Below are 13,940 nucleotides of genomic sequence, written 5' to 3' on the forward strand. Positions count from 1 at the left end.
TAGATAGATAGATAGATAGATAGATAGATAGATAGATAGATAGATAGATAGATAGATAGAAAAGCTCAAAGTGCCTTCAGTTCGTTAAAAATATATTGTATTTCATACCAAGAGTAAGGTAAAACGACGAACTTAGAGAGTTCAGTTTGAGCAATATCATAATGATAATGATGCTCAGTCATTTCAATTATTATGGTGGCTTATGTCGAACCGCATAAAGAGGTTGAAAAAAAAAGGGACGCCTAAAGCATCTAAGTCATCTTTAGTGCTTGTGTTGTTATTCTTTCAGTTGCCTTAGTTTTGTTCAAAAATCCGCCTTTATTTTTATTTATGTACTTTTCTTTTTTTTCTACTCTCAGAGTTATCGATTTCTGGTAATTTTTATTTCTTTCATGTTTTATTGATAGACCTGGTATAAATTATAATTGATTCTGTGTTTTCCCCGGCATTCATTAGTTAATATGTGAAATACTTCTAAGAGTATTATATGAACAATTTTTGACCATTCTATCGATGTTGGTACGAGCCATGTGAGATCGCAACCATCATCGCAGCCAGCTCGAGATTCTCGTGGCGCATGCAAGGCTTCCGTTATTTCCGCATCGACGCGACATCTCTTTGCTCGGGGAACCATGTCCGCGGTCTTCTGGGGCGACCAGTCACAGCAGGAGCTTGAAGGCCTGACGCACGACTGCGTTATTCGAACGGCCAATGGCGGGGAGTTTAGGGTCCACCGCGGATTTCTGGGCGCATCGAGTCCCGTCCTTCAGGCCCTCTTCTCCGTGAACCAAGGAGGCCGTTGCGACGTTCTGCTACAGGACGTGTCGGCTTCCGCGATGGACGCTTTGCTCGGTTACTGCTATTCGAATAAGGTGAGCCCCCTATCTACTTTTCTCTGCCGTGCTGAAGCAGTGCTTGAGGAGCTCGGCTGTTGACCAGAAGGTCACGGGTTTGATCCCGACCGTGGCGTTGGTCGCAGTTTGATGGAGGAGAAATGCTAGAGACCCATGTGCTGTGCCATTTCAGTGCACGTCAAAGGTCTCCGCTACGGCCGCACTCATAGTCGGATCTTGGTTGTGAGACTCCAACCACCAGATATTATTATTACTATCTATCACATCGCAGCGGAGAGATGGGAGTTCGTGCCTGCAGTGCGCATATAGGCACGTGCGCAGAGGGGGCCAGGTGCGGGCCCATCCCAGTCATTTAAGGGGAATGCCAAGTCTGTCCTTTCTATTTTTACTGAGTCAGACTTGTTCTGTCACTTATTAAAGTGTACAGTTATGGCGACGCAGCTCTCTGGGTATAATGGAGGACGAGCCCTCCTGATGTCACATTCCCGAAACTGTTCAAACACCACCATTTCTTTGGAAAGGCGGGTACAAAAGGAAGGTTGTTGATGCATGTCATCGCTTCACGTTATCCATCACTTCGGTTCAAGTCATAATACTATGGCGCAGCCTAAATTGCTTCTATGAATTAGGAGCTAATTCTGACGCTGAATTCGTTTCTTCTGCACCAGCTGTGTCTCAACGAAAACAACGTGACCGAGATCCTGGCGACAGCAGACATGCTGCTCATGGACGAGGCGCGCAACCAGTGCTTGCACTACTTGCTGCGCAACCTGAGGATCGAGAACTGTCTGGGCATCGCTTCCTTGGTGCAGTGGTACCACTGCCCGAACTTCAGCAAAGCAGTGCTGAGCTACGTGCGCGAGCACTTCGACCAGGTCAGTGATACGCCTTCGACACGCGCACTCTGCTGCCGAAAATTCCCTATTAAACTTTTGTTGGGCTAGTTGGTGACGTGGACGAACGCCTACTCACAACAGATTTTTGTTGGAAGAAAACGTGAATACATGTAGGCTCACATTCTGACAGCTCTAATCACATGGCGTACTTATAAACAATCAAAAGTTAAGCGTGATGACGTATATTTAACAAAAACGGATATGTGATGTATGAAACGTGGTGTGTATGGCCAGAGTAACATCAACATAAAAATTAAATAATGAACACAGCAACAGAATCTACAAAACAACACTGTAGAAGCCATTAGAAAAAAATTGGCAGCATATCCACGGAGTGAATGATGGAGAGTGGGGCGAAGCATTCGTCCGTACATTCGTTCTTGCTTCCGTCCGTCCATGCGTCCATCTGTATGACCGTACATGCGTCCATCCGCCCGTGCGTGCGTGCGTCTGTTTGTGTGTCTGTCCCTGCGTTCGTCCATGCATCCGCCCCTGCGTCCGTTCATGCGTCCATCCATGCATCTGTTTGTGTGTCCGTTTGTCCATCTATTCAACACTCCAAGTACCACCATCTTGCATATTTTCATCATATATTCCCCACGTAGAAGCACCGCCATCCAGCGGACATTCCAAAGATTAAAAAAGAGGTGGCACATGCACACTTTCTTAAGGCTTGCGCTTCGGGTCTACTTCTCACCTTTAACCATCTCGAGTTCATGGTATATACTAGTTCACTGTATTCATGGCACTGCGGCCCAACGCTCGCTAAACCGTTCTAAAACCAAGAAGGTTACGCCCAGCGAGTATAACGTAGCAACATTTTCCTGTCAGACAGTGCTCAATGTACATGCCAATTGCTGCTAATGGGAAATGAGAGACAGGAGAATTCGGCTCTTACTTTCTTACGGCTTGCGCTTCGTATCTACTTCCCACCTTTAAGCACCTCGAGTTCATACATGGTATATACTAGTTCATTGTATTTATGGCACTGCGGCTCAACGCTCGCTAAACCTTTCTAAAACTAAGGAGGTTACACCCAGCGAGTATAACGTAGCAACCCTTTCTTGTCAGAAAGTGCTCAATGTACATGTCAAAGGCTGCTAATGAGGATCGCAGCGTGCGCGTTAACTAAAAACTGAATGCTCTTGTCTCTCATTCTCCATTAGCCACCATTGGAATGTATACATTAAGCACCATTTCTTATTGTTCAACATCGCACAGAAAAAATCTCTCAACGGCACCACCTTGGAGGTCAAAATGTTATACTTGTTACATACTAAAACGGCTACAAGGGACGAACGGGTGCCGCTGTAAGGAGCTTCGCCCCTAAAACATTTTTTTTTTCGTTTCTTGGTCATACACTGTGGATATACCAGGTTATGCGAGGAGTCATTTCAGCCAAGCATTTCTAAAAAGGACAGTTCATATTCGTCTAATATCTCTGACGGTTCGCTGACGCAGTCCAGGCCCTTCCTTTTGATAAATAACGTTTCTTTGAGCTCGCGTGTGACGTTGTCTCGATTTATATTCAAAATCAAGGTTTTAAACGAGGAATGCATCTGCAGGTGTTACATTTTGTCAGCTAAGGAAAGAACGCCAGTCAAGTCGGAGGGCCGTTTCTAAACCTAAGGGTTATATTCGCATTATACTCTTCAGGGTACTCGACTCCTCCCTATAGTCATTGTGGTTGTTGTGCAAGCCATGCGTAGGCTTACACAGTTTTCGTACAGTGCTGTGCTCGTATCGCGTACAATGCGTTTGCATAAGTGGACGTGCGTATATGTAATATACATGGATGTTCATGCATATGTGCATATACAATGCTAAGCTTGTATCAGTGGAACAATTTCAGGCGTTCACTAACAGTGTTGAAAATTGTTCGAGTGTCATGTACTGATTGCTTTCACACGCCAATTTCTAAGCACGAGTGATTCCGTACACAGTGTATTGTGAAAAATATACTTTACAAAGAAGTGGCTTGACCGTTGACGTACAGATATGGAGCCTTATTTACTGGTTAGACACCTTACGATACCAGTTGTTTTCGTCTTATCTTCCTCAGCCTGTTCTTTATCGGCAAACTATGCATTGAGGATCTCACCAACTCGGCTAATTAAGAACAATTAGGATCAAGAATTAGCGTTCTGTGGTAGGGCAATCCTTCCGCGCTAACCACTGCATATTCGACGCAGGTGTGGCGTACAAGCGACGAGTTTCCGGTGGTCACCGAATCGCTGCTCGTCGAACTACTTTCCTCCAACGAACTGAACGTGCACGACGAAGTGGACCTCCTGCACGCCATAGTGCGATGGTCATCGGCGAGAAATGCGTTTGCGGGAGGGTCTGGCGCAACTATGTCGAGGCTGCTGCAGTCATTCCGGGTCGGCCTCTGCGACTCATTGTAAGGGAACTAGAAGCGAAAGTTGGGCTAGCTCGTTGCTCCAATCACCGTAAGGGGTACCTAATTATTACGAAACTGAAAACCAGTTCCCGGGATTAAAGAATATGAATGGGGACTGTAAGTTTGCACTGATTTATCTTTGTGTAAAGCGGCATTCTTTACCGTATTCATTTATTCGGTTTGTGGAAACAATAAAAAGGAAATTTCTTTTTTTTTGTAAATGCAGTGTTAGTTTAAGAGTTATATCGCAAAAAAGAAAATAGTTTCCTAAGCGTCATTTGCAATTGGCCGAGAGGAATCGCTAAGAATTTGTTCATGTTTCGGAATACCTGAACCAGTTGACCAACAACTAAGGTTTTTGTGCCTCTTTTTTTTTAACGCAACAGACAGCTTACCACACACCGAGTCCCAATTACAGAATGATAAAATGAAAAACGACGACAAACATTCGTAATGAGAATTTAGCTTTCTGCAGTGAATATCAAGTCGCATGCTGCATACACTGAGTGCGAGAGCAGTGCGTGTTCGTGCGTGGTGGTCTACTGCGCATGCGCCACGGCTCGACTTTATCCACTGGCGTCCACAATGAAAACGCCGCTTCTCGCCATGCAACTCAGTTTACGTTGTGATTGCACCGAATTGAGTGGGGCTGGATAACATATTGTGCGACAAAACCACCACAATATACAAACTCTGGTTTTCAGGCCTAGTGCGTGACAGTATCAGACTAAGCGTCAACGTACATGAAGGTGATGGACACTCCATAATCTATGATCCAGCTTCAAGCTGCTTTTCCCTCAGGGATGCGTGACATGCATAACAGTGTTTGTTAATTTTAAGCATGATTTAGAAGTATAAGTTCAAGTCACTACGCGAGAAGAATGCTGGAATATGTCACGATGTTTCGAGGTCTTTTCATTTCTGCTATTATGTAATCGCACGTCCTAGCCGATTGTCACTTCATTTAAGAGCAATCTTAGCAAAAAATAATTTTTGTGAGTACGGGTGCTGAAGTACATTGTTCTTTGTTCAATACATCACACATAATTTACTACAAAGCCACTGATAGGTTGATGGATGTTTTTGTATTAACCACTGTTTGTCTCACTTAAGGTATCTGTAACGATCGTTAACTGAGCCTTTGACAAGCTCTGAACAATAGGGCAATATCCCCGAATTTCGTTGCGTCGGGTAAAAGTAAATTATTGCACGCACCGCATACGCAATTTTTCGTACTAATTTATGATGCTTTAATGTAAACGAATTATGCACCCACCGTTCCGGTGGTCTTTGAGGTACCTTTATATTCTTTTCGTTATTCCAAAACCTGGGCCAAGGCAAGCTCCTCTGATGTGTTGTTTTATGAAGCTCGATCAGCCTAATCAAGAAGCCGCTACATAGGTGTACCTTAATCCGTTATGACGACTGTTTCATAACACAGCTTCTGATATTATCACCGAGTATTTTCTTTACATGCTAGTGATATGGGTGTACGAGGAGGCGTTCACGTAATGCATCACTGAGCGCAGGGCGCTGGAAGACTTCTGCCGCTCGCATCCGACGCTGGCGCGCAGCCGCGCGTTCAGCCAAGTTGTGTGGGAACCACAGCAGCAGGGCCCCTGCCTGTGCTCGCCTAGCCCGCTCCTGCTGGTGCAGTGCGCTGCCCGCTGCTGCTCTCCAGGCGCAGCCGACGCGGTGCCCCCCTTCGATGGCTACGGCGACAGCAGCAACACCAACGCCGCTGACGCTGCTGCAACCAAAAGACGTGTGTCGAAATCTCACACGGATTACCGATTACTACATCAAAGTTCGCGGGACTATCAACGTCGGAGAGCTTGTAGTGACCACCAGTGAATTGCCGGGAAGAGCAGTTCTCCTGTAACACTTCCTCAACATGGTCGGGAAACGCGGCCAATCGGTATTCGAGTGTCTTCAGAGCACGTGCGTCAAACTATATAATGCAATACGCAGTCTGCATTATGCAATTAGTTCTCAGAGTCAGTTAGAATAGCCCTTCCTGTCCCAACGTGGGTGCGGTCTGCAGCCGACCCGCCCTCTTGAAGGGCATCGGCTTCTCAGGAACATTTATAAAGTTCTTTGGCTGACTGATTTACCATGCTTCCAAGCATGATGACGCGAGTTCGGCTCCGAATGATTTGTTTTGAGTTACGAAAGCAGCTGCATGAGAACCTGGTGTTTTGGCCGGTAACCTTGCTTTTAAAAGCTTTGTTACCTGTGCCCTACTTCTATTGGTCTGTCGTCTCTTGCGCAGCATAAAAGCGTATGCCTTTCCAGCTCGTCCAAGCATGCGGTTTAATCTTTTTCATAATCTTGTTCAGACTGTGCTCTTTTGGGAACCTGAACCCCACGACAAAACACTGAATGAGTACAGGTATACTGAGAGCGTGGAAACAGTAAACTGAAAGAGACACACAGTATGCATAACGCAAAGCCCTAAGACGCTATGACAGCACACAGTCTAGTCTACATAGTCCAGCAGAGCAGTTCAAGCGTTTCCTTCAGCACGTTATTGGGCTTTTGGCAATAGCAACATATTGTTACGTACGGTGAGGTAACTTAAGGGGTTTTTAATGGGCACTGAGTCCGCGATCACAGTAGACGCAACGTCGTCTTCCTTCTCTACGCGTGCTTCCCTTGTTTTTCCTGGTAGTGACACTTCGTATCATTCCTCCTGTCTAAGACAAAGCCCTCAGGGCAAGTCATTCCTGTATCCTTCATGTAAACGGCTTCGGGCGGGCAACATGCGTCACCTCTGTCTTGCATAAACGTTGGCCACTAGTGGTGACACGTGCAATTTCACAGTTGACCTCGATGAGACGATGGAGTATTACGAACGGACCGGCGTAGTGTGCCAGTAGCTTTTGGCTCAAGCCACGTCTGCGTACTAGGGTCCACACCCACACTAGATCACCGGGGGCATAGGTTACATGCCGGTGTTGACTGTCGTAGCGAGTTTTAGAGAAGTCTTGCGCTGCCAGTGTTCGTAAACAGGCAAGTCGACGTGTCTCTTCCGCACGACACAAAGTTTCCGCAATTGTTAAATCGTCATGGACGACAAAAGGAAAGATACTGTCCAGCGTATGTCGAGATGAGCGAGCGTAAAGCAGATAGAAATGGCTGTAGCCTGTCGTTTCGTGTTTCGCCGTGTTGAAGGCGTACGTGGCGAATGGTAACACTTCATCCCAGTTTTTGTGGTCGGAGGCGACGTCAATATACTCATTCTCCCGCAGGAACATCGTTCCCGCAGCTTGAGTGCGAGCGCTGTGGCTCGGCGCGCAACCCTGATCGCTGGTTGCCACGCATGCCGTACCAGATGCTCTTCGTGGTAGGCGGCTGGAGCGAAGGCCGCGAGCGTGACACGATCGAGACGTACGACTCCAGGGCGGGACGCTGGCTCATGAATCACATGCAGGGATTCAAACCCAGGCAAGCTTCTCTGGTGCACGCACATCTTGTGTCCCATTACGCATATCCATTGAGTGGGCATCGGGAAAGCTCTGATCACGTATTCCTTTCCTGTTGCCGTGGAGGTGGCCATCGTTTCTATGTTGGGGCTAGCTTAAAATGAGTGTGTAAACGATTCAGTTAATAGAACACACATATCACCGGCTCTGAGCACACATCGACTAGTTCTTAAATTTGCTTTGACCTTAACGGACAGATTATACATGGACATACAGCACAGAATGCGATGAATTCTCCTATGATGTGGCAATTTTCCCTACAGCGCAATTGTTTCGACACAGTGTATAACGAACTGAACACATATATTTACAAAAGGTAGGATACACATCGGACATTCATTAAGGAGATGCTTTGCGTGTGCAGTTTTCGCTGGTGGGCTTTTCTCAGGTAGTCTCCCACATCGGAGGATTATTCTCATAGGCCTGCGTAGGGTTCCCGTTCTAGAGGGCGAAGTTCATATATGGAACTGACTTTTCCCGCCCCTTCCCCTTCTGACGAGTTACAGTGCCCAGTCCCTATTACTCAATATATAGTACTGACTTTGCGTCCACATCATGGGGGGGGGGGAGATGCCGCCCTTCCTGGCCACCCAAAAGGGGGACGCAAAGTTCATACTATAAATTGATTATTAAAAAGTGAGCCCTCCAATCCGGCAGAGGGGGAGGGGGGGTGAAGTAAGCCTCATATATGAACTTCGCCCCCTTGAAAAAGAACACTACGATCATTCTTTGAGGTTCACTGGGCTTTCTCCCTTACGGAACTTTTCAGCTCGTCCACTGCATGGAAACTATGAAAATAGGTCTTGCGTAGCCACACACACACATATATATATATATATATATATGCTTGTTACCTTTTAGTTTCATCTTTCTGAGGTAAATGTTGCTCTGGCACTTCTGTTGCTGGACTGAGAAACATTAAGACCAAAACTTTCGAACGTTATGCACCAGATAGCATATTATATTCATATGCATCGATCCATCGTGGTGCAATGACTTACAGTGAAATACGTTTTATGCAAGAAAAATTGCCGTAAACCTGTTTATACATTTCTCAGTAAATGCGGCATCCGTCTGCTTGAACCTCCAATATAGGTCAGATATTCAATTACCTGGCTATGAAGGGCACAAGTTTTAAATTTGATTTGCGAAGCTGCCACTTGCACATAAATTTTAGAGCAATAGCACTACTTCTCCCGACGCAAACCCAGAAAGAGTTCTCGTGCGTGCGTTTGGTCTTGAAACCTGGCCTCCTCGCACGTGCATCGTCATAGTCATAGAAATGCGCAGTGTCGGTTTGTTCTCCTCTCCCGTTTACCCCATATTTGTCGGTTTGAGAAAACCGTGAGCTGGCGCGCACATGCGCCTGGAGACCTTCCTTCTAGTCAGTTAGGTACCTCGATAAAACTTGTTCCATCAAGGGACCTTACCGGTTAAGGCAACTCAGTGCCATAAAGCACGCAGAAGCGAACGGGGAAAGCGTGCCGCTGCTTGGCGCCCGAGGGAGACACCACTGCGGATTTTTTTCCGTGGCAGTTGCTGATGTCGCTCTACCAGACTGGTTTGACAGCATTTAACTTTGGCATTTTATTGTTATAAGAATATTTGGTCACGCTTTGAAGCTGTTATAAATATCACTACGTGCAACCGGCTTAAGGGAAGGCGCGCATCCAGAATTGTTTACTTCTTGCAAAGTATATGGGGCGTGATAGTGCAGGAACACCAAGGCGTATCTTTTCGCAGGGCGTACCACGGCGTGACGTTGATGCAGAATCGTTTATACGTGGTGGGTGGCATGCGAGACACTGAATACCTGCGCTCTTGCGACTACTTCGACATCAAGCGCTGCACGTGGGAGACCTGCTCGAGCATGAACGTCGCTAGAGGCTACGTCTCCGTTGTGGCTCTGGGCGGTTACGTGTACGCCATCGGTGGTCGAAACGGTACGCACGTGTATACGTTCGCAGTATACAGAGAGGGAACATACAGAAATGACTGTGCTGTGGGGAAAGCGTGGTAGGCTTGTGATCTGACATGACCCGAACCAATATCCGGGAGCCCGTCGTTTGGTACCGCGAGAAGGCAGGGTACTTGTTTTTGGGTTCCGGACTATGACTCGTGAGCGAGTGTGAAGCTGTTGGTTGACTTTACATTTACAACATCGAGCTAACAAAAGAAAGCTTTTTTTAGAGAGGAGGTTAGAAAAAGAGGTAATGATTTAGAGCACAGGGTGCTCTACTATAGGAGAGCTTAAAGCCGTCCCCAATGTGTCCAGTGTATTGTACTAGTGTATTGTTCAGGAAGGCGATCGATTAAGCAATTCGTTTTAATCCTTTTGCTTAGCACCCACCTATCTTAATCTGGTGGCGGAGTTCATACTTGTAAGCTTTGCCAATAAAAAAAAGCAAACATTAGGTATACTTGACGTGCGACATAAGTATGTAAGTGTTAGGCAGTGTGTCTTTTTACCTATAAAGTGCACAGATACCTATTTTAAACATCGAAATGTTTATTACACTGCGATGACAATGCGATGCTATGAACGAAGAAGCAGGTGTTTTCTACGCTTCGCCTAATAGTTCGGAGGGTTTAACCAAAATTACCCGGTCCTGCCACCTACCAGTGGCAAGAAGCTTTCCAAAAAAGATTTCGTTTCTTCACATTACTGCCAGATGGCACCATATCTCACTCAGCGTCTTTTGACAGAAGATTAAAGTCTTTCGACGTTCTTTGCAGCCAAGTACAGAGATACGAGGGTCGATATATATATATATATATATATATATAGATCGATAGATATATCGCTTAAGCTTTCTATAGCTATTTCTTCTTTCTATAGTATATTTGTGACATGACAGCTTCTACAGCGAAGCAATCGGTGGTTATGGTATTATTGCATAGCATCTTTGATATGTGCCACGACTTTGTCGATAACTAAAAGCGGTGCTCAGTCAACTAATTCATGTAATGTCGATGAGGCAAGATGTCTGTGTATCGTTCGCCACACTCAAAGAATGAACATCGGTCTTCCTGATCCTTGATCACGCAGCCGCCGAACGCACAGCCTCCGTTGAGCGCTACGACCCGTGTGTCAACCAGTGGAAACCAGTGTGCGCCATGAACAAGAGGCGAAGTGACGGAGCTGCTTGTGTCTTCAGAGGCAAGTCACGACGATGCTGCAGAACATCCATGCTTTTAGTAGATGTGCTATACTGAAGGCGACTATATGTACTTAGTATACACGACCGACCTTGCGACACAACTGGTATTGTTTCAGGATTGATTTTTGTACGTTTGCTCTCCTTTTAGAATGAAGCTGTCTTAAATACTCCTCTTGCCATCGTCGTATTTGTAGTAGTAGTAGTAGTTATATGCATCATGTAGATCACGTGACCAAAAGAGGAGTGAAGGGCGATGGTTTGGACTGACGTCACTGAAACAGCACGACTGAAGCTCCAATATCATGGGTTGTCAACTTTGTGCTGTCACGTTAGTGTTATCAGTCCATGGCATGTTGGTTCTTTCATTATTCTGTTAAGGCGTATATTAGCAGGCAACCAGCGGTCATGCGCTATGGCGACAGTCACAGCCAAGCACGGACTCACAGCGCGAGCATTGTCCTTGTTGGGTAGCCCCACTAGAAGGTACTCAAGAGTTCGACCCATTTCAGAGTTTGGAGGCTTCGCTACAACTATCCCGGGGTCGAAGAGGGAGCCGCCTGGTGACCTAACAACTTGTTACTATGAGCGGGTCATAATAAGCCTTCAGGCGCCTCACGTTGACGAGGTCGCACCCACGGTGGCGCATGTCCGAAGATTGTCCGACGGGTTCAATCAGATAATTGACCGGAGATGTGCGCTCTATGGCACGGTAGGCGCCTTCGTATTTGGGAAGTAGTTTTGAAGAGAGGCCAGCTACAGAGGTCGGAATCAAGAGCCATACAAGCGAGCCAGGAAGGAACGTGGGCTCAGAAGAGGCGGAGCCATCACGAATACTCTTCTGCCGCTCTTGCTCATGCGTCGTAAAAGTCTTGGCGAGCTCGCGACACTCTTCAGCATGCCTGGCTGTCTCAGAAATAGGTGCACAATCGGATGAATCCGGCGTGTACGGGAGTATCGTGTCCATGGTGTGCGACAGGTGCCTTCCGTACACCAAGAAGAAAGGTGAAAAACCAGTCGTGCTCTGAGGAGCAGTGTTGTAGGCGTAGGTGACAAGGGCCAGTATATTATCCCAATTTGTGTGGTTGGCGGTGACGTACATCGAACGCATGTCGCCGAGGGTGCCGTTAAAGCGTTCAGTGAGGCCATTCGTCTGCGGGTGGTAAGCAGAAGTTTTGCAGTGGACAGAGTGGCACTCCGTCAGAATGGCTTCGACGACTTCCGACAAGAAGACACAGCCTCGATCGCTGAGAAGCTCTGGGGGTGGTCCGTGGCGCAGTATGAATCGATGCAGCACGAAGGACGCAACTTCACACGCAGTAACTGCAGGGAGAACGGCGGTTTCGGCGTATCGCGGCAAATGCTCTACGGCAACGATGACCCAGTTGTTACCAGCCGACGTCTGAGGAAGTGGTACATCCAAATCAATATCTACGTGCCCAAACGAACGGTCAGGGCAAGGTAACGGTTGCAGACCAGCGTAAGACATGTGTGGTGACGGTTTGCGGCGTTGGCAAGCGAGGCAAGAGCGAACGAACTGCTGCAAGTAGCGGTATACATCCCGCGCCAGAAATAACGTTGTCCATTGCGGTGGTAAGTTTATGATACCTCAGAGTGCGCGCATTGCGGATCAGAATGCAAAGATTTACATATCTCCGACCGCAGACTGCGGCGTATCACGAGTAACCACTGCCAGCCATCGGCGTCGTAATTTAGTCGGTGTAGGAGGCCGTCACGGATGGCGAAATGATGAGCTTGACGACGCAAGGCACGCGTGGGTGGTGTTGCGGACGGATCAGAGAGCAAGTCGATCAGCGGCGTGATCCAATTATTCTTTCGCTGTTCGGTAACGAGGATGTCAACATCGATGACAGAAACAGCAATTGAGGTACTGAGCAGGGCACGTCGTCTTCCGGCAGAGGGGAGCGCGAGGGGGCACCGGTGTCAGCATGCTGGCGTCCGTTGCGGTAGAGCACGCGGATGTCGTAGTCTTGTAAGCGAATAGCCCAACGGGCGAGACGGCCTGAGGGATCCTTCAATGATGACAGCCAGCATAGTGCATGATGGTCGGTGACAACATCGAATGGGCGACCATACAAATAAGGTCGAAACTTTGTAAGGGCCCAGACAATCGCCAGGCACTCTTTTTCGGTGACGGTGTAGTTTGTCTCGGCTCTCGTGAGCGTACGGCTTGCATATGCCACGACATAATCAGGGAATCCAGGTTTGCGCTGCGCCAGGACAGCGCCGAGGCCTACACCGCTGGCGTCCGTGTGCACTTCCGTTGGGGCTGTAGGGTCATAGTGGCGTAGAATGGGAGAAGACGTCAACAAATGGCGGAGCTTTGCGAACGCGTCGTCACACTCGGATGACCACGAATCAAGGGGCCCGTTGCCTCCAAGGAGCTTCGTCAAGGGTGATATGATCGTGGCAAAGTTTCGTATGAAGCGTCGGAAGTACGAGCACAGGCCCACGAAACTACGCAGTTCTTTGATGGGCGCAGGTTTGGAAAATTCGGCCACGGCCCGAAGCTTGGCCGGATCAGGAAGAATACCGTCCTTGGACATGACGTACCCTAGGATGGTGAGTTGCCGTGCTGCAAAGCGGCACTTCTTCAGATTTAGTTGCAAGCCGGCATTGATCTCACGTGCCAAAACTTCTTTTATACATTGGAGATGCGTGGAGCAATCCGGATCAAGGGCGACGTCGCTGAGGTAACACAAGCACGTGTACCATTTCAAGTTGCACAGAACGATTTCCATCATGCGCTCAAAGGTCACAGGTGCAATACATAGACGAAACGGCATGACGTTGAACTTATAGAAGTCATCGGGTGTGACGAAGATGGTCTTCGGTCGAGCGTCGTCGGCCATGGGTACTTGCCAGTACCCCGATCGCAGATCGATAGAAGAAAAAAATTCGGCTCCGTGAAGGCTGTCAATCACGTCATTGATGCGCGGCAGTGGATAAATATCCTTGAGAGTGATCTTATTGAGCCGTCTGTAGTCCACACAGAACCGCACAGAACCATCTTTCTTCGCAACAAGAACAACAAGAGATGCCCATGGATTGTCTGAGGGCCGAATAACGTCGCGTCGGAGCATATCGTTAACCTGATCATTAATTACCCGACGTTCAGCAGATGA

At 47.5% G+C, this 13,940-nt stretch overlaps 1 protein-coding gene across 1 annotated transcript; it reads left to right on the forward strand.

Moving 5' to 3' along the window:
* Positions 1 to 632: 632 nt before the first annotated feature.
* On the forward strand, positions 633 to 4,220 carry LOC119162128 (kelch-like protein 17). Its single transcript, XM_075887809.1, has 3 exons — positions 633 to 872; positions 1,523 to 1,729; positions 3,943 to 4,220. The coding sequence occupies exons 1-3, from the start codon at positions 633 to 635 to the stop codon at positions 4,153 to 4,155; spliced, it is 660 nt and encodes a 219-aa protein (XP_075743924.1). The 3' UTR covers positions 4,156 to 4,220.
* Positions 4,221 to 13,940: the final 9,720 nt, after the last annotated feature.

This window comes from Rhipicephalus microplus, chromosome 3 (genome assembly GCF_043290135.1).
Source record: "Rhipicephalus microplus isolate Deutch F79 chromosome 3, USDA_Rmic, whole genome shotgun sequence".
Classification (NCBI taxonomy): domain Eukaryota; kingdom Metazoa; phylum Arthropoda; class Arachnida; order Ixodida; family Ixodidae; genus Rhipicephalus; species Rhipicephalus microplus.

Coding starts and splice junctions, on each gene's coding strand:
- LOC119162128 (XM_075887809.1), top strand. CDS start 633: ATGTCCGCGGTCTTCTGGGGCGACCAGTCACAGCAGGAGCTTGAAGGC. Junction 873..1,522: donor GTTACTGCTATTCGAATAAG/GTGAGCCCCCTA, acceptor CTTCTGCACCAG/CTGTGTCTCAACGAAAACAA. Junction 1,730..3,942: donor TGCGCGAGCACTTCGACCAG/GTCAGTGATACG, acceptor TATTCGACGCAG/GTGTGGCGTACAAGCGACGA.